This window comes from Gymnoscopelus braueri, assembly GCF_963280865.1.
Source record: "Gymnoscopelus braueri genome assembly, chromosome: 13".
NCBI lineage: Eukaryota > Metazoa > Chordata > Actinopteri > Myctophiformes > Myctophidae > Gymnoscopelus > Gymnoscopelus braueri.
Genome location: NC_137615.1, coordinates 4,425,037 through 4,446,577, shown reverse-complemented (window position 1 = coordinate 4,446,577; position 21,541 = coordinate 4,425,037). Strand labels below are relative to the sequence as shown.

At 42.7% G+C, this 21,541-nt stretch overlaps 1 protein-coding gene across 1 annotated transcript in view; it reads left to right on the top strand.

The window, feature by feature from the left end:
- Positions 1-21,541, top strand: part of cep112 (centrosomal protein 112) — a 206,174-nt gene that overhangs the window by 14,912 nt on the left and 169,721 nt on the right. Inside the window, exons 5-8 of the mRNA XM_080448099.1 lie at positions 3,844-3,928; positions 11,012-11,098; positions 18,945-18,992; positions 21,102-21,182. Of these exons, the coding sequence (XP_080304225.1) occupies positions 3,844-3,928; positions 11,012-11,098; positions 18,945-18,992; positions 21,102-21,182 (301 nt within the window). The remainder of the gene's footprint in view (positions 1-3,843; positions 3,929-11,011; positions 11,099-18,944; positions 18,993-21,101; positions 21,183-21,541) is intronic.

The following is a 21,541-nucleotide window of genomic DNA, read 5'->3' as shown; positions in this document are numbered from 1 at the left end:
AACACAGACACATGTGTGGGGAGGAATCCATTGGCATAGTTACTACATTGGGGAGAAAAAAGGGGTAAAACGCACACAAATATTTCTCTCTCTCTGTCTCTATCTCTGTCTCTGTCTCTATCTCTGTCTCTATCTCTGTCTCTATCTCTCTATCTTTGTCTCTCTGTCTCTCTGTCTCTCTGTCTCTCTGTCTCTGTCTCTGTCTCTCTGTCTCTCTGTCTCTCTGTCTCTCTGTCTCTGTCTCTGTCTCTCTGTCTCTCTGTCTCTCTGTCTCTGTCTCTGTCTCTCTGTCTCTCTGTCTCTCTGTCTCTCTGTCTCTCTGTCTCTTTGTCTCTCTGTCTCTCTGTCTCTCTGTCTCTCTCTCTGTCTCTCTGTCTCTCTGTCTGTCTCTCTGTCTCTCTGTCTCTCTGTCTCTCTCTCGGTCTCTGTCTCTGTCTCTTTCTCTGTCTCTCTGTGTCTCTGTCTCTCTGTGTCTCTGTGTCTCTGTCTCTCTATCTCTCTATCTCTCTATCTCTCTATCTCTCTGTCTCTCTATCTCTCTGTCTCTCTGTCTCTCTGTGTCTCTGTCTCTCTGTCTCTCTGTGTCTCTGTGTCTCTGTCTCTCTATCTCTCTATCTCTCTATCTCTCTGTCTCTCTGTCTCTCTATCTCTCTATCTCTCTATCTCTCTGTCTCTCTGTCTCTCTGTCTCTCTGTCGCTCTGTCGCTCTGTCGCTCTGTCGCTCTGTCTCTCTCTCTCTCTCTCTCTCTCTCTCTCTCTCTCTCTCTCTCTCTCTCTCTCTCTCTCTCTCCCCCCCCCTCTGGCTGTTGTTTTCTCCTCTCCTCTCCTCTCCTCTCCTCTCCTCTCCTCTCCTCTCCTCTCCTCTCCTCTCCTCTCCTCTCCTCTCCTCTCCCTGACTTCTGTCTTCCATCTGTGTGCCTTTTCATCCACATATGAAAACTCTTAACTCTGCCCCCCCCCTCCTCCCCTCTCTCTCTCATTTTCTCTGGGGTTAAGTGTGACAACAATGTTGTCGTTTGTGTTGGACGGACGCAGAGAGACATCAATGGATGTGGACATAAAAGGACATAAAAGGACATAAAAGGAGGCCTCAGGTGTTTGGCCGCTCAGAGGGCACAGCGCTTTACAGCCTTGCCCTACAGGTGGTGCTGGGGGGGGCAGGAGGGGCATTAAGCATGAAGGGGCCAGGGGGGGGGGGTGGAGGAGAGGTTTGTGCCCCCGGGGTCGGGGTGCATTTCCTGGGGGGTGCCTGGGGGGCCCCAAGACCCCCGGACCCAACGGCTCTGCAGCTGGAGGTCAAGACTGGCATTATGGATGTCAGGATGGTTTAATCAGGAAGACAGACAGAGTTGTGCGACGCGTTGTGAGCTTGTAGATCGGCTATTTTCAGAGCGCAACCAAACATAAAATGACTTGTCTTTTAGTTCTACTGGATCTCTTCTCCACTAGATCCCTCACTAACATTTTAGTATAGTTTTTATTTGTTGACGAAATCGGCAATATATTTAGTCTAAGTTTGAGTCATCATAGCTTAGTTTTTATTAATTTTTTATTTAGTGTTTATGTAGTGTTTATTTAGTGTTTATTTAATGTTTATTTAGTGTTTATTTAGATCTAGTGTTTATTTAGATCTAGTTTTTATTTAGTTTTTATTTATTTTTATTTATTTTTATTTATTTTTATTTATTTTTATTTATTTTTATTTATTTTTATTTAGTTTTTATTTAGTATTTATTTAGTATTTATTTAGTGTTTATCTAGTTTTTATTTAGTTTTATTTAGTTTTATTTAGTTTTTATTTAGTGTTTATCTAGTTTTTATTTAGTTTTATTTAGTTTTATTTAGTTTTTATTTAGTTTTATTTAGTTTTATTTAGTTTTTATTTAGTGTTTATCTAGTTTTTATTTAGTTTTTATTTCGTTTTTATTTCGTTTATATTTAGTTTTCGTCAGTGAAAAAAGGTATTCGACCAACATTTTTCGTCATAGTTTTAGTCGACGAAATCAACACTGCTTTACTGTGTGTGTGTGTGTGTGTGTGTGTGTGTGTGTGTGTGTGTGTGTGTGTGTGTGTGTGTGCGCATGTGTGTGCGTGTGCGTGTGCGTGCGTGCGCGCGCGCGTGCGTGCGTGCGTGCGTGCGTGCGTGCGTGCGTGCGTGCGTGCGTGCGTGTGTGTGTGTTCCTTCAGAGAGAAGGGCGTGGCTCTGGTCTGAATTGCCATGGCTTTGATCTTCTGGGCCCCAGAGTCCAGACACATCTGATTCAATTATCCTCATCCACCTGTTGACTCCCCCTGGTCCAGGTTCTCCACGTGTGTGTGTGTGTGTGTGTGTGTGTGTGTGTGTGTGTGTGTGTGTGTGTGTGTGTGTGTGTGTGTGTGTGTGTGTGTGTGTGTGTGTGTGTGTGTGTGTGTGTGTGTGTGTGTGTGTGTGTGTTGGCAGACCTAACCTATTATGATCTGAAGAAGCATCTGTGTCACTTTTTCATTTGAGCTAAAAAGCATTATTTTACACTTTGGCTATTCAAAAAATAGCAGATCTACAAGCACATAGCGCGGCACAGAGTGCCGCGCTATGAGCTTGTAGATCTGCTATTTTAGAAAAATCAATAAAATGTTTGCACATTAATATATTTATATTCTTTTAAAGCGAACATTTTTAACTCAAATCTTTGCTTCTGGGGGGGTCCCTGGAACAACATATTTTGAGATGGGGGTCTGCGGCCAAATACATATCATTTTGGGGGTCCTTGACATGAAAAAGTTTGAGAACCACTGATATAGAAACATAGGTTTTTCAGAAAACTGTTGGGATTTAGAAGACATTTTTTTAGAAATCGGCTTCAGGTCTTAATGGGTAAAGTGTGAGAGACGATGGCTGAGTGAGAGCAGAGTATTGTATTGATAAAGTCCACAGTGCATACAGTAGATGTGCAGTAGGTTGTCCATAGTTCCATATTACATTCATCATAAATTCTTTACATACGTATGTACGGTATGCGAGCGTCCGTGACACTGAGCAGAGCTCCATGTCAGTAGTGTGTAGCTTTGAGCCTCCATGGACTTGATGTGAGACAGTGATTGAGTTGTGAGTATAGAGTTCTCAAATTCTGCACAAACGAACCCGACCGTACCCGACCCAACGTTTTCACATTTAAACTGCCCCCCCAGCGGCCTGACGGTAAGGCAGACGGAAATGACAGTGGATGTGTTAGATGCAGCTCAAAGTGAACTATACTCAGGTATCTAGGTTGACCTTCCTAGCCCCTTGTTATTAAAGAAAAACGGGCGGTAACGGCCGAAACTCGATATAAAATCGGCGATCGGAAATTGGTGAAAATGAATGTCTTCAAGATGTATTGAGGACATTAAGCACTTAAAGACACCTTTCGGCACAGTTACGGCCGGACATTAATTTTCTGGCTTGTTGAGAACTCTACTGAGTACACAAGGTGTGCGGTACGGTATGGTACGGTACGGTACAGTATTGGTACAGCCTGTAACCCTGCATGCGGCCCTTAGGCCACACTGTATGTACAGTGTGTATAATATGAGAGACAGAGCAGACACCATGATGGAACCTACTGCCAGACTGTCCATCTGTGGAAGTGGAGAATGTGAGCTGCTTACGCAAGCATGCAGACACATTTACAGACAGACAGACAGACAGACAGACAGACAGACAGACAGACAGACAGACAGACAGACAGACAGACAGACAGACGCACGCACGCAGTGTTCAAATCATGACACTTTATCTCTGTCTCTCTGTCCCTCTCCCTCTCTCTCTCTCTCTCTCTCTCTCTCTCTCTCTCTCTCTCTCTCTCTCTCCCTCCATGTGTACAGGAGGAGGCTGTACGAGCAGAGGTCAGCTCAGCCGGTGACCTCTAGTCCGCTCAAACACTCTTCATCCAGAGACAGCCACAGAACGGTGAGTTTTGCTGCCCCACCCGTACCAGTTATCTGAAAACAGCAGATCTACAAGCTCACAGCATGCTGATCTGCTTTATTCAGTGCGTGACACGGCACACACTACAGAGTATAAATCAGGCATAACACAAAGTAGCATCAGTGTTTTTTTTTACTCTCTCCTTGAATTGGGTCCAATTTTGGAATTTCTTAAGTCGACCAAAACTCTAGACACTAGATCAGCGCTACTCAACACGCGGCCCCAACGCAGCGTCTCTGCGGCCCTTCATGGTCAAGCAAAAAATATATAATAATAATATTTGTTTTAATTGTGAAGCACAGGATAGAAATATACATTTCCGTTCAAATATATGGGTTGCTTCCTCTTTTTTCAAAAACAAACATAAGACATACACAGGGGCGTCAATTGGGTATGGCAAGGTAGAATAGTAACCTAATGCAGGTGTAAGACCATTGTGTTTGTATTGTGTTATAACTGTTATAAACTATGCATTATACCATAGTTTTCTATGCATTTCGGGGGTTTGACCCCCCAAACATTTTCGCCGCGCGCCCAGGATAGGTGTCCCTTATTTCAATCTCTGGGAGTTGGCAAACCTAACCTTGCCATACCTTAGCTTTTGCTGTAACTGACACCACTGGACATACACACAAAATAAACAGGTACAGTGAAAATAATATGATGTCAAAATGAACATTTTCTTATAACAATAACAATGTGTAGTGTTTTACAAAATTGAAAAATCCAGAATAGGACCGCCATTTTTAGCTTGCGGCCCTTTGGACTTTTGGTATTTTGCTGAGTGGCCCCTGAGCCATCTTAACACATTGATTGCCAAGATCGCATCGATGCGTTCTTTCAAATCCATCGCTTGCATGCCAGCAATTCAAAAGAACGCGTTGATGCGTTCTTTTGAATTTTCATTGTTTAATCTGTGATCGCACGGCTCTGTTTATTTCTCATCAGCACTTTCGTTTTCCACTTACGTCACACTCACCCGGAGCCGGATGTATAACGCAGATTTCATTTCCGGGTCACATTGTTTTTCTCCGGTCATTTTCGGCCAGAATAAGGAAAAACACGGTTTTTCACACGGTATAAAAAACGAACGGACAGCTCAACTTCTATTTTCTTTGGTCCGGGTGACTAACAGTCATCGTCGTCGTGTATCACATCGTTTTCAGGCCGATCAGCGGATCAGGGATTGTCGAAACATAACATCCGGTGAATGACCGGATGTGACGTGGGCCTGTTTGGGAGGGGGCGAGCGAGGTGATCAATGTGTGGATTTGCTGCTCTCTACTGGTGGAACTGTCGTATGTGCTTAACACCACAATCAGATAATTTATTTCAATGAAAAATTACAAAATTACAAAATTAAAAAACACGCAAATTGCTGGCACAGGGGTGAGTACATTATGAATAAACTCTAGCAGTCAATGTGTTAAGTTGAGTAGCCCTGCACTTGATAAAAGCCTTTAATTCTGCCAGTCTATAACTTTCAGTTTGAAATCGACGTTCGAATTGTTCATTTTTCAGCCTCACCATCCTGTCATAAAAGTGGAAAATCCCACTGCTCACCCGTTAACTAAACTTAGGTTGAGCTGAAGAAAATCTAAACCCGCCAGAGAACGCTGAAGAAGATCTATGAGCGAAGAAAACTCTCAGTGAAATTAGATTTTTACACAGTTTTTAGAGTGTGTGGGTGGTTCCTTTTTTCCCTTCAGCCTCACCAACCTGAAAATGCTGGTCTCTGTATGATCGTATGCTGAAAACACAATCGTACATATGGGTTGATTAAATCAATTAATTGATTAGTCAACACATTTCTCCAACTATTAGTCGATTAAGAATTTCTTTAGTCAAGGACAGCCCAACTTCAAAATTGGAAGGAAATCCCACGGGTATACATGAATCTGTTCTGTGCCAATTTGGTATTAAAAAGGTCTTAAAAGTCATTAAATTGTCACTTTTTCATCTGGGGACTCCCCAAAATTGCTAGGGAAACAATGTAACGTGCGAATAGAACGCAGTGAGCGGTGAACTGGTATTTTTATTTGTCCGTTTCACACGGAGAAATGTATTCCAGAAATGCTTTTTTTGCCGGCGCAAAAAGGCCTCTCGCTACCAGTGCTGAATCTGATGAACTCGATCAGTCCCTTGAAGACTGGGTGTAAAACCTCACTCCAAACCTGTCCCGTCTTAACAAAGCAACAGTGATAAGCCAAACACGCCTTGTTCCCATCAAAGCGCCGCCAATCTGTCATCTCGTGTGTGTGTGTGTGTGTGTGTGTGCGCGTGTGTGTGTGTGTGTGTGCGTGTGCGTGTGCGTGTGCGTGTGCGTGTGCGTGTGCGTGTGCGTGTGCGTGTGTGTGTGTGTGTGTGTGTGTGTGCGTGTACGTGTGCGTGTGTGTGTGTCCACTAGCCCTGTGCGTACAATACATTATGCATTCCCTTGTCGTAACCTCCCGATATATATCTATAATAGCCACGTCCCCTTTTAAGCCATTCCATCCGGGAACGCATCTGTGTCACTTTAGATTTATTTGGCTATTCAAACATAGCAGATCTACAAGCTCATAGAGCGTCACTGAGTGCCACGCTACGAGCTTGTAGATCTGCTAAAAAAATCTTGAAAATGTGTGCAAATGTTTGAATATATATATATATATATACATTTCTAACTCAAATCTTTGCTTCTGGGGGTCAAAAGTTTGAGAACTACTGATATTATCGCAACATAAGTTTAGTAAAAAAATCATTTGTAGAATCTCCCCCAGAAGCAAAGATTTGAGTTCAAAATGTTCGCTTTAAAAAAAACATATATTCAAAGATTTCAATCATTTTCACGATTTTCCCCCAAAAATTGCATATCTACAAGCTTGTAGCTTGAATCGGTGCTTTTATAAATGTGCTTTTTGTTTTTCTTATTTTCTTATTTTCAACCTGCAGTCACAACATTTGAGAAATGTGTAACTAACTATACTTTAAAAACACAGTATGCGTTGTCGGAGTGAAGGGGTTAAGGCACATTATCGCCGTTATCAGTAACCGACACAATGGGCTGGAATTCCTGGTGCGTTGCAGAGTCAGAGCCACGTGTCGCTTTGCTCTTTGAAAAACCCGCCGGCCGACCGGCCCACATACTCTGCATTCCTAGATATCCACAAGAATCACTTAACGCTGTTTGTACTGCAGGGCGCGGCATTGGAACCGTAATACCTTTTTAATCAGCGGGTTATTGACCTTCCCCGAAAGCGGGTTGCCTTCCATCCATTCATTGATTTACTCTCCCCGTGTCCAACGCACTTCCACCCAAAAGCTACACACCAAAGGTCCACACACACACACACACACACACACACACACACACACACACACACACACACACACACACACACACACACACACACACACACACACACACACACACACACACACACTGCACCTGATCCTAATCGCCTTCAACAACATCATCTCTCTCTGACTCCATCGGCCTTCCAGCGTTGCCAGATTTTGTGCGAAAGAAACAAGTAGTCCTGGTCTATGAAAACAAGCCCAAAAGAAGCGACTATAATAGGCCACATGAGCACTTTAAACCTGTATATATTGAACCTGTATATATAAAAAAATAGTCCCTCTGCAAGGCCACAACGTGTCGCGATGTGAGCTTGTAGATCTGCTTTTATTTTATTTTAATAAATCGTGAATTTTCTTTGAACATTTTTTAATTTGTTCCGTGACATGAAAATGTTTGAGAAGCACTGGTTTAAAACAACATTCAGGAAGCAACTACACCAGGGGCCTTCAACATTTTTCAACCCAAGGACCCCCTAGCTGAGAGATAGATGAAGCAGGGACCCCCTCTATTGTATCAAATTGTGTTGCTGATTAAACTTTTTAATTACACTATCATCAGTGCATGTTGGATTCATGCTAATGTGTATTTAACCACATAAACCATACTTCATAAACTTAAACCTCTCACTCTGTACTTGGTCTGCTCTTTTCCCCCTCTACACCAAAACTTTTTTGCCAAAAATAGCACGATCTAGTAGATCTGCTATTTTTGGCTAAAGTTCTCCTCAGAAGAACTTCTGAAGTTCTGCTCGGGTTCAAGTGGATAAAAATGTTTAAAAAAAATCCTATCACACAAAGATTTGGCGGCCCCCCTTGTAGTAACTCTGAGGACCCCCTAGGTGTCCCGGATGCCCTGTTGAAGACCCCTGAACTACACTTTAGAAACCACCCCCCCCCCAAAAAAAAAAAAAAACGCAACCCGCATCTAGCAATATTTAACAAGCATCTTTACAAAAGAAGAACAAGCCCCAAAGTGGCTTACAGTGGTGGAAAAAGTACTCAAATGTTTTACTTAAGTAAAAGTATCAATACTGCAATGTAGAAGTACTCCGTTACGTTAAGTAAAAGTCCGGAATTCAAAATTTACTTGAGTAAAAGTACAAAAGTTTTGGCATCAAAATATACTTAAAGTACAAAAAGTTAAAGTACTAAAATGTTTGAAAATAGCAGATCTACAAGCTCACAACGCGTCGCAATGCGACGCGTTGTGAGCTTGTAGATCGGCTATTTTCAAATAGCCTAGATATAAAATAGGGCTAAAGTGGTTAATGTATGTTTTATAATATAATAATTTATGTCTGCAAAGTAACTAGTAACTAGTTTTCAAATAATTGTAGTGGAGTAAAAGTACAATATTCTCCTCTGAGATGTAGTGGAGTAGAAGTAAAAGTACTGAAAATTGGAAACACTCCAGTAAAGTAAAAATACCTCAACATTGTACTTAAGTGCAGTACTTGAGTAAATGTACTTAGTTACTTTACACCACTGGTTACTACCGGCTTATAGTAAGCAGGACATGGCAACACTGTCGCCTTCCCCTCACGTTTATTAGATACTTCCCCTCTCCCTGTCAGAACCTGGGTAAAGCGACCCTGTATCAACAGCACCCTGGAAACATTCAAATAATGATATAACAAACAGGTCCGGAGGCCCCGCTGGAACAAAAGGCTGAGGAAAACAAAGATGACAGGGCGGCGTGGCGCTGCACATGACCCCATAGAGGAATGTACTGTGAGACGGGGGGGGGGTTAGCGGTGTGTGTGTGTGTGTGTGTGTGTGTGTGTGTGTGTGTGTGTGTGTGTGTGTGTGTGTGTGTGTGTGTGTGTGTGTGTGTGTGTGTGTGTGTGTGTGTGTGTGTGGGGGGGGTTATGGGACGGGACGGAAATGATGTGGAACCGCCAAACATCTGGAGCAGTGTACAGTATGAAGGGGAGGGGGGGGGGGGGGAGAGAGATGGTGATAACCAGGGAGTAGAATGCATGCATGCAAGTAGTGCATACATGGGCAACTGGCGGCCCGGGGGCCACATAAGGCCCCCACCTTCACTTAATGCGGCCCGCAGGTTAATATCAGAATACTGATATATTATTGGTTTCAGCTGTTATGATTCCAGACATGCAAACATGACCCGCTTTAATTACTTCAGTCTATATTAGTAGCTTAATGACTAGTATTACAATTCTATTGTCTTTTTTATGTCCAATGCATTTGTATTTAAAGGGATACTTCACTTTCGGCGGGGGGAAACATTTAAAAAATATATTAAAAATAAATGAAAAAAGTAATGGAAAATTCATGGCCCCCTCACGCATTAGAGTGTCCTACTAATGTGTGAGGGGGCCTTTATTTTGCCATAACTTCTTTCATTTTTTTTAAATATATATTTGTAATGTTTATTTTATGTGAAAGTGAAGTATCCCTTTAAGTTCATAAAGTTAACATAAGTATAACTAAATGCATTTGAATTTAAATCAAAATCTTACTTTTCAGGATTCCAATTCGAAAATAGCAAAACATTATTCTGGATTCCAATTCAAAAGAAGCAAAAATAGCCGATCTACAAGCTCAAATTGAGCTTGTAGATCGGCTATTTTTGCTACGTTTGTGTGACATAGAAATATGCAATGTGATATAGCAATATGCAATGTGACCCGCTGGAGTGAGTGTGGAAATATAGTGGCCCTCTCCGTCATCAAAGTTGCCCACCTCTGAAGTAGTGTGTGTTGGTTAGTGGGTGCATGCATGTGTTTGTGGCTATGAGGGCAGTGGTTCTTTCTCAAACTTTCTCAGTTTTACTCGATGAGGTGCGTCTTTCCCTCGGACGTGTGGTAAGAAGTTGTAGCCAAATTTTTACTCTCCTCTTATCAAAAAAACCCGGAAATTAACCTAAATGAAAGCCATAACCCAATATAGTTGGTTTCACTATTTTGTTTAGCCTGTTTGATTGATGTACTTTATTTAGTAAGACATGAGAACAACAGTGCATGGAAGTACAAATTCACAATACACAGTCTACTAAACTGGAAGACTCATAAAGCACTAGGCTTGAACTCATTCAGTGCCACATGACGTCTAAGACGTCATGGCCCTGAGTGCCACATTCTTTTATTTTTTTTTAAAGGTTCAGAACCCAAGATATGATGATTTGAAAATTTGCTGCTCCATTCACTTCTTGTTTAACTTCTTACTGAAAAAGGCTGTATCTCGGCTCCTGAGCACTTTTTTTTTTACAATTAATTTTGGCTGTGGCACTCAGAACCAAACTTCCATAAATAAGAATGGCACTGAAAGAGTTAAAATGAGATCCCCATGCACACAAATCATGATGACATATAAGAGACAGACAGATATACACACTACTATACAGGACGTCATACAATCAGCTTACAGGTTACTGGTATGAAGAGTAAAAAATATGTACAAGAGAGGAAAAGTTCCGGGGGGGTGGTAAATTAAGACTTTGACAGGGGCCATTTTCGAATTGCAGCCTCCTGAAGGTGTAGGTGTTACTATAGGATGTGTATGTGTGCACATGGGTGTTTATTATTGTATAAACTACAAATGATTTTATACAATTATATATTATATAAAATATTTGAATATATTCAAATATTCAAAATATTAAAGCATCGACATTCAAATGGGATTATAGAGGTGAACTGACAGCCCTATGACATCATGGCTCGTGATGTTGACCCTGTTTCTTCTCTGTCCTCCACACAGGTGGACGAGGACATCATGATGAAGTCAGAGACGTGTCCTCACCACGACGGGGACCTTGAAGCTCGCCTCAACAGCTGGAACCTTGGGGTGGGTGTGTACTGTACTGTGTACCGTAGATCCACTGGGGCCATGCCCGTAGGTTCAGATCGTACGTATATGCAGGGCTTAAGTGGTTAATTCCAAACGTTTGACGTTTTGTTGAAATCCGTCCCCCATCTTGGGATGTGAGAATGTGTTGGAGGAGGAATGGAGGTTTTTGGGGGAAAGAGGGGGGTGTTGTCCTAAGAAGAGTTTACCTGTGTTATCTCCTCATGTCTGGAGGAGGAGAAGCGCCTCGGGGGGTGGGGGGGGGTTGTCTGATAAGCTCTCTGCCCTCACATAACGTTTTCTATTCCCTTATTTATCCCATCATATCTCCTCCTCACCTGCACACCGCTCCTCTTCTCTCCTTTCCTTTACCTTTTCTCTCTCTGTCTGTCTCCATCCCTCTCTCCCCTGCATTCTTGACACGTTATGCCTTTCTGCCGAGCCCCCCCCCCTCCCCTTCCTCCTCCTCCCCTTCCTCCTCCTCCCCTTCCTCCTCCTCCTCCTCATCCTCTCCTCTTTGCTTCTCTTTACATTCTCCGACTCGCCTCGTCTCTCTTTTCTCAATCTGTCTAACTTTCTCCCTCTCCTCCTTCCCCTTCCCCTTCTCCGTCTCTCTCTCTCTCTCTCTCTCTCTCTCTCTCTCTCTCTCTCTCTCTCTCTCTCTCTCTCTCTCTCTCTCCCCCCCCCCCCCCATGGTGGGGTAATCTGAGGTATCTATCACTCAGGGAACGTGAAGCCTTGCAACGCTCCATCTCTACGCTCTGCTCTCTGTGTGGAGATGCTGATAAGAGGCAGAGACTTGGCAACGCTCCCCCCGTAGGCCTCCTCCGTCTAGCACATCAACAGATGGTCCTTATGCGCACGCTCTCTTACACATACACACACGCACACACGCACACTGACACGCACACACACACACACACACACACACACACACACACACACACACACACACACACACACACACACACACACACACACACACACACACACTTCAACTTTATAGTGAGTTTTGTGGATTTGCTGCTTAAGAGTATCCAGTTGCTGCAGATATTTCAGCACATCATCATCATCATCATCTACAGCATCCTAAAGTCTCTCTCTCTGGATGCCTGTATAACGTTCAGTATGGGTTTATTAACCACATGGACCCTATAGCCTCTCTCTCTTCTGGGGAGATCATCAAGCGAAAATATCTACAGTCGAAATCTACAAGCGATCTATAACCCCTCGTGTTGTTGTGAGTGTCTGTTATCCATGAAGAGATGTGGTGTAGAAGCACAAAAAACTAAGAGAGGGTCCCTAGTATGGACCCCAGTGGTTCCCAAACTGCGGGTCAGGACCCCCTAGGGGGTCCCCCAATTAAGTTGGGGATGATTAGCTTCATATGCAACGTTGTTTTCTCACTCAACAGTAAACAAACCAACATAAGTGTATACAGGCTATCTGCACATTTCCAATTTGGCAATTTAATGACTTTTATGACCTTTTTAACACATTCTACGCCAGAGTTTAATATCATAATGTACTCACCAGTGCCAGCGATTTATTGTTGTTTTTTTGTTTTTTCACGTCGCCACAGACCTCGCTAAATACCTTAAAATCGCGCGTTCAACTGTTTGTAGACACACACAGGGTAGCTGTGTGAGTTGCCCAGAGAAGACTGTTTCGATCGGCGATCGTCCATTTTGAATCTACAGCGGTTTATGTTAAACAGCGACCAGCGAGGAGAAAAACAACAACCGAGAAAATTGAGATTTAGTTTCCGCTTTAGAGTGGAGGCGGGTGGGAACGAAAATCTCCGGATACGGATATTTCCGTTTCCGGGTGTGCTACAATGAAATGTGTCGTGGCGAGGGAGGCCTACAATGAAATATGAACCTGCGAAAAAAAAAAAAAAAAGAAGATCACTTCGCGTAGATCTACGCGACTGGCACGCTGCGCAATTATTTAGGTTCGCGTAGTAGATCTACGCGATTGGCACGCAATGTGTTAATACCAAATTGGCCAAAATGTCAAATATTATGTGACAAAGTGGCAAACATTGTGAAAATAGCCGATATAGTGTGAGGCGTTGTGTGAGCTTGTAGATCGGCTATTTTCATAATATTTATCTGTGGAACCGAGTCAAACTAAATGTAATGCCTCAACTCCTACGATTCCAAGTGCTCGTCAGGGTGTGGGGTCCCCTAGTTCAAATATGATTATTTTGGGGGGTCCCCAGTTCAAATATGATTAATTTGGGGGGGTCCCCAGTTAGATTATTTTGGGGGGGTCACGGCCTGAACAGTTTGGAAACCTTTGCTCTAATGTAACAAAAAGCACCGTGTAGCCATGTGACCAAATTGGAGAAGCACAACACAGAACGCTTCCTGCTAAGATAAGAGCAGCAGTCTGTCTGTCTGTCACCTTCTGGGTGACACTCGTTTGTCATCATCACAGGTGGGTGGGTTTTGTGTGTCTGTCGGCACGACGACAACACAGCCCCACAACTCGTTCTGCAAGGAAAACAGTCAAACACTAACACACCCTGGGCCAGACCATAGACCTTTTTGTGCGTCTTTTTAGCTATTTGTATCTTTTTGACGTCCTCTCTCGTACTTAGCCTTCTATTGTCCACCACGGTTAGGTGGTGGACAATAGACAACACAGCCACACACACACACACACACACACACACACACACACACACACACACACACACACACACACACACACACACACACACACACACACATTAGTGGTGGAAAAAGTACTCAAATGTTTTACTTAAGTAAAAGTATCAATACTGCAATGTAGAAGTACTCTGTTACAAGTAAAAGTCTGGGGGGAAAAAATAACTTGAGTAAAAGTACAAAGGAATTGGTATCAAAATGTACTTAGAGTAACAAAAGTAAAAGTACAATTGTCTTTGAAAATAGCCGGTCTACAAGCTCACAACGCGTTGTGAGCTGGTAGATCTGCTATTTTCAAATGGCCTATGTATAAAATAGGGCTAAAGTGGTTCATGTATGTTTTATAATAATTGATATCTTCAAAGTAACTAGTAACTACAGTTTTCAAATAATTGTAGTGGAGTAAAAGTACAATATTTGCCTTTGAGATGTAGTGGAGTAGAAGTAAAAGCATAGACAATAAAATAATAATAAAAACATAAAATAATCCAGTAAAGTCATACTTAACAATTGTACTTAAGTATAATACTTGAGTAAATGTACTTAGTTACTTTACACCACTGACACACACACACACACACACACACACACACACACACACACACACACACACACACACACACACACACACACACACACACACACACACACACACACGTGTGTTTCTCAACGCTGGCCCCCGGAGCAGCCTCGGAAGCCATCCATCAGCGCTGTGTTTGTTTGGCTAGAGAACTGTGCCTTCTGATGTGGAGTGTGTCTGTCCTCTCCTCTGTCTGCGGCGTGTGTCCGTCCGTCCATTTATCCATGTCAGGCCCATCCCAATGACACAGGATGTGGTGACAGCCACACACACGCACACACACACACACACACACACACACGCGCACACACACGCACACATGCATGTGGGCTTGGAGGGAAGTGCAACATGAAACACATAAAAACGAACACACGCTCGTCGCTCGTACAATAACACAAAAACTGCAAGCACAGTACTTACACACGGACACACAGATGCAGTGGTGTAACTAAGCACATGTACTCAAGTAATGTACTTAAGTACACTTTGGGAGTGCTTTTACTTAAATGGATTATTTCCAATTGTCGATACTTTTACTTTTACTCCACTACATCTCAGGGACAAATATTGTACTTTTACTACAGTTATTTGACACCTTTAGTTACTAGTTACTTTGTAGATTATTACAAAACATACATTAACCACTTCAGCCATATACATATATTTCGTCCATTTGAAAATAGCCGATCTACAAGCTCACAATGTGTCGCATTGCGACGCATTGTGCATTTGGTACATTGGACAACCACTTCAGAGGCTCTATACATCTACGTATAATGACAGTATGATTAAAAAAAAAAAATTATACATTTTGAACTTGTGAAATGGGACATTCTGCACAATGAGTACTTTTACTTTTGGTACTTTAAGTATATTTTGATGCCAATACTTTTGTACTTTTACCCAAGCTAATTTTAATTACCGGATTTGTACTTTCTACACTGCAGTATTGATACTTTTACTTGTAGATCTGCTATTTTCAGTAGATTTTCATAGATTTTGAACTTGTGAAATGGGACATTCTACACAATGAGTACTTTTACTTTTGGTACATTAAGTATATTTTGATGCCAATACTTTTGTACTTTTACTCGAGTGAATTTTGATTACTTTCGACACTGCAGTATCAATACTTTTACCTAAGTAAAAAGATGTGAGTACTTTTTTTCCCCACCACTGCACAGATGTTGCGTGCTGCTCAGCAGCGCTGCACCAAGAGAAAGACCCAAGTTTAGTCTGGCTCTCTCTCTCTGCCACCACAGCATTTAGTCTGGTTGTCTGCTCCCTGCACCATGTGGGCCCTATACTCAATCACATCTGATGACGGCCTGTCGGGGGGGTATATAAAAAGAAACCCTATTCTTCTCTTCAATCTGGGCAGCCCTCTTTTTTTCCTCTTTGGAAGGATATTGATAGATTGATCACTTGGTAAATATGGATCGTGCAACAAGCCAAGCCAGCGGCTGAATTTAAAGCATGCAATTCATCACAGATCATTGCCAAGGGCCGTTTGCTGCTGCCTTTCGCCTTTGCCTTTGTACTGGCTTCTCTTCTCTCTGTCTGAAGAAGTGTGTCCCGATTTAAGACCGGGAACGCATCAGTGTAATTTTAAGATTTATTTGGGCTATTCAAAAGTAGCAGATCTACAAGCTCATATTGTAGATCTGCTATTTTTATGAAAAATCTTCAACGTTTGTGCAAATATTTGAATATATATATATTTGAATATATATATATATATATTTTTAAAGGGAACATTTGTAACTCAAATATTTGCTTCATGGGGGTCCCTGGACCTAATCATTTTGAGATGGCGGCCAAATACATATCATTTTGGGGGTCCTTGACATGAAAAAGTTTGAGAACCACTGATATAGAAACATACGTTTTTTTCAAAAAACTGTTAGGATTTAGACGACATTTGTAGAATCCCCCAGAAGCAAAGATTTGAGTTACAAATATTTGCTTTAAAATTTTCACAATCTTTCAAAAAAATAGCAGATCTACAAGCTCATAGCTTGTAGATCTGCTATTATTATAGCCAAATAAATCTAAAAATGACACATTCTTAATGCTAATATGGATCTTGATCTTGCATGCAGTCGACTTGGAAGTGTAGACGTCTTTTTTTGACTGGACTTATTTGTTTCCCAAACATTTGTGGGTCGCAGACCCATTTTTGTGGGTCACGAGTAAATAGTCCTTTATCATTTTTTTTTGTTTTCCTAGGTGCAGTGGTAAAGTCACTGCCCACCACCACTACAGAGGTTGTGAGTTCAAGTCCACCGTGGTGCATCCGGCTTTGTCGGGCGTCTATGCGAACACAATTGGCCCTGTGTTTGGGTGAGGGAAGCCGGACGGGGAGGAGGAGGGTGATATTGGTCATTGCATGTAATCCTACGGGCTGGGGGGGGGGGGGGGCGGCACCTGTCAGCGGGGAGTGTTGGCTATTTTTACTAGTTTCCCGGGGGGGGGGGGGGGGGGGGGAGACATCAAATTTCTCTTTCTGGTCTCGAGCTAAAAAGTTTGGGGAACCGGTGACTTATCGTCTTAACAAAATGGCTGCCATGTTTTACACTTGCATCATTGAAGCTATAAGAGAAAGTCTGAACAGGGCTCTCTCTCTCTCTCTCTCTCTCTCTCTCTCTCTCTCTCTCTCTCTCTCTTTCTTTCAACGCCTCACCCTGCAGCGGTAGTATTCTCTCTCTTTATCTGCGTACGGAAACTGGGGGATATGTAACTCCATGAGCTGCAGGGTTCTTTCAGGTTCTTTCAGGTTCCCATTCTCTTCTTTCCCCATTCTTTCAGGATTAGAGACTGGTATGGCTTGTGTGTCACCTTGCCTCACTAAAAGTTGAATCCTTTTTCTCTTTGTCTTCACACCTTAATATTCCACCTCTCCGCCTCCCTCCCCTCCCCTCCCCTCCCCTCCCCTCCCCTCCCCTCCCTCTCCTCTTGCATCTTGTTGTCGTCCTCCTCGACCTCCACCATGTTGAAGGGATTAGTGGTAGAAGTGTTTACCTGCCGTTCATCCCTGTCATCTCCTGCTTGAGCTCCGCTCTCCTTCTGAAAGGCTGTGATCCTGCCTGAAGGGGGGGGGGGGTAGCCTGGGATCAATACTGTTTTGCAGGTTTTCTGATTTGTTTGAATATGTTTTTTGAAAATGTTTTGCCTATAATGACGGTCGGTGATGGCATAAACAGGTTGTCAAATAATGACAGAATTAGCTAGCTGTTATTATTACATGGATACTTTTTTCAGTTTGTCTCTCAGTTACAGTGTTGATTTTGACAGCAAATTTGTATTTTGTTTTAGTCATAGTCTTTTTAATCAAATTCCATTTAGTTTTAGTCATATTTGAAATTGTAAATATATTTAGTCTTAGTTTTAGTCATCATAGCTTAGTTTTTATTTAGTTTTTATTTAGTTTTCGTCAGTGAAAAAAGGTAGTCGACGAACATTTTTGTCATAGTTTTAGTCGACGAAATCATCACTAGGCTGTCACTAGGCTGTAAAGGCGTGTTTTTTTTTAACTCACTTTCAGGTGGTTTTTAGGCCCCTCTCTGTGTCTTTTCTGCCTTGCATTTTTGCCTTATAATCAAATGAGACAATGAGTGTTAGTGTTTGGTGAGGGTGCACACACACGTTTGATGATAAACGGAGCGGGGAGAGCTTACAGATCAGCGGTTTCCCAGTGTTGACAAAAAGGGCCGCGTCAGGACAGAGACGAGAGAGGGCCAGTAAACGGAAACGGGAGGGGCGGGGGGGGGTTGCCCCTGCCACACACACACACACACACACACACACACACACACACACACACACACACACGCACGAAGCCTTGAAGTGGCCCCCGAGGTGCGTTCTCTCTCTCTGTAAACAGCCAGCGTTATGCGGGAAGACACTCGGGTTCGTAGCGCTCCAGACCCTTTGATGTTTCTCCCTGAGTTGTTTATGACAGACGGAGGACCGGAGGTCAGAGGCTGGCACGGTCATGTTCTGTTATGAAGAAGGATGAACTGTGTGTGTGTGTGTGTGTGTGTGTGTGTGTGTGTGTGTGTGTGTGTGTGTGTGTGTGTGTGTGTGTGTGTGTGTGTGTGTGTGTGTGTGTGTGTGTGTGTGTGTGTGTGTGTGTGTGTGTGTGTGTGTGTGTGTGTTTGTCTGTCTGTGTGTGTGTGTGAGAGAGATCTACTTTTTCGTGCCAAGGACCCCCAAATTCACATGTATGTGGTCGCGGACCCCCACCTGCCAGGGAGGGACCCCCAGAAGCAAAGATTTGAGTTCAAAATGTTCGCCTTAAAAAAAAAAAAAGATTAAAAGATTTTGCACAAATTTTTCAGATTTTTCAAAAAATAGCAGATCTACAAGCTCATAGTGTGGCACTCGGTGCCGCACTATGAGCTTGTAGATCTGCTATTTTTGAATAGCCAAAGTATAAAAATATGGATGAAGTTGTTCAAATGATTGTGATTATTAACACATTTTGCTGGGGACCCCCCTGGTATCCCCCCGCCCCCCCCCCCACTGAAAGTGGGTCCCCACTTTCAGTACCAATGACCTAAGGTTCTTCTTCTCTTCTCTTCTCTTTCAGATTGAAAACCCCAGGTATCTGCGAGAGAGGCCCATCCCTCTGTCTCCGGTAGGTGTGTGGTTCAGGGCAGGCGTGCCGTAGTAGACGAACAACAGTATTAATTTTGACAGCAGATTTTGATTTGCTGACGTCATAGTCTTTTGGATAAAATGCTATTTAGTTTTAGTCATATTGTAGTCATCTAAACATAATCTCTCAAGAACAGATTCTGCTCTGCGTTGGAATCTGTCGTGAAGGTTCGTCATAACGTGTACGCACTGTGTGGGCGTGGGCGTGCCTTCAGATCAGGAAGCAGGCCGCGCTTTACCCAATCAAATGTAGTGGGCGGGATTTACGTGTCCGCTGATCCTTCCCTACTCGAAACAAGCCGAAACTAATTTAACAATGGCGTCCGCGGAGCAGACAAAACCACGGAAAGATATTCACATTTTAACTTGCTCTTTCATCATAGAAACAAGTGGGCTTATAACCAAAACCATCCATGTTCTCTGGGAGAAGTGGTGTTAGTGTTCCGTGTAGAAATATTGTTAGTGGGAATGAAAACATAGTCGCACCACCCGGAAGTGGAGCGTGAAGGCAGACTAAAACCCCGGTTTCCTTTGCGCACGTGTGCTGCGTCGTCATTGTCCCAGAGCCAACATGAGATAGTACAAACAGCAGAGGGCGCTGTTTTTCATTCTCATTTGGCTTTGGGTTCCCAGATTGATCTAAACATGACATTCAACACGTTCACAAAGACACATTAGATACACCAGTCCACGTGAGAGCAGTGAACAAGGCAAGACTGCTTTAATTTATTATGCTCTGCACGAATGGAACAAACTTCAGGACTCTCTGAAACTGGTGTGATCTCAATAGAGACATTCAGGGTGCTTCTTGATGACACACTACATAGTGACTGCACCTGTTTCCAGTGGTGTAAAGTAACTAAGTACATTTACTCAAGTACTGTACTTAAGTACGATTTTGAGGATGTTTTTACTTTACTGGAGTATTTCCCATTTTCAATACTTTAACTTCTACTCCACTACATCTCAGAGGCAAATATTGTACTTTTACTCCACTACAATTATTTCACAGCTTTAGTTACTAGTTACTTTGCAGATATAAATGAGTATGCAATAAAACATGCATTAACCACTAGTTAATGTAAAACCCTTTTTTATACATAGGCTATTTGAAAATAGCCGATCTACAAGCTCACAACGCGTCGCATCGTGATGCGTTGTGAGCTTGTAGATCTGCTATTTTCAAACATATTAGTACTTTTACTTTTGGTACTTTAAGTATATTTTGGTGCCAGACAGTGGTTTTCTACTTTTACTCAAGTAACATTTTTAACACGGGCCTTGTATTGATACTTTTACTTAAGTAGAAAATGTGAGTACTTTATCCACCACTGTCTGTTTCATGTAACACTATATTTATTTGCATCTGTGACATTATAATGTGATTCAAATGTTTGTTATTGTTCTTCATTATGTATGTGTTTTATACGTTGTTATCAGGGCGTCCTTGAAAAGGAGAGCTTGCTCTCAATGGGCTTCCCTGAATAAATGAAGGAAAAACAAAAAAAGAAAAAAGAAACATCTGACATTTTTACTTTTCGTCTAGTTTCAGTCGACTAAATATCATAATCATTTCAGTCAACTAAATCTACAGTTGATTTAGTGGACAGAAATCTATTTTGGCGGGCCATGATGGCATAATGCCTGATTTAAACTGTGTGAGTGAGCGCAACGCCCGAGCACAACCAAACATAAAACGACTGGTCTTACTTCTACTGGTTCTCTTCTCCGCCAGTCCCTCCCTGACATGTTCGTCTAGTTTTTTATTTGTTAAGGAAATTGTCAACATATTTAGTCTTAGTTTTATTCATCATAGCTTAGTCTTATTGTATTTGTATTCGTCAGTGGAAAAAGGTAGTCGACAAAAACATTTCGTCACAGTTTTAGTCGTCGAAATCAACACTGTGTACGACAGCGTTGCCTTTGAATCCAACTACCGGTACTCCTACTGACCTCTTTTCCACTCTCACCTACCTACCTCTCCCTCTCTCCCTCCCTCCCTCTCTCCCTCTCTCTCTCTCTCCCTCTCCCTCCCTCCCTCCCTCCCTCCCTCCCTCTCTCCCTCTCTCCTTCTCTGCTGATCTTGTAGATCTTCAAGTCCAGTCTGGGGGGGAAGAACAGCACCCTGGCAGATGAGCAAGACTCTCTGGTCTTCACACAGAGCAAGGAGGTAAACATGACAGCTCACTGACTGAAGGGCAGGTACACACTGTATTGGACGTTTATAGTGGTCGGGGAGTCATCTGATCCTTAAGCATTTCACACTACACAAGTGTCCTTAAAATGGGCTGTCATATATCGTTGTGGTTTTCACACTATAATCTTTCTCTCTCTATCTCTCGCTCTCTCGCTCTCTCTCTCTCTCTGTGCACGCAGCGACCCTCCCGGTACTGTGCTCTCATTGGCTGTAGCACGGATGATCCCAACTCCATTCATACTGTACTGTATGATGTCCAGTCGGCGAAAGAGCCACATATCAAACCTGCTAGATATCTAGAAACGCTCGGGAAGGCATCACGGAGCACTATC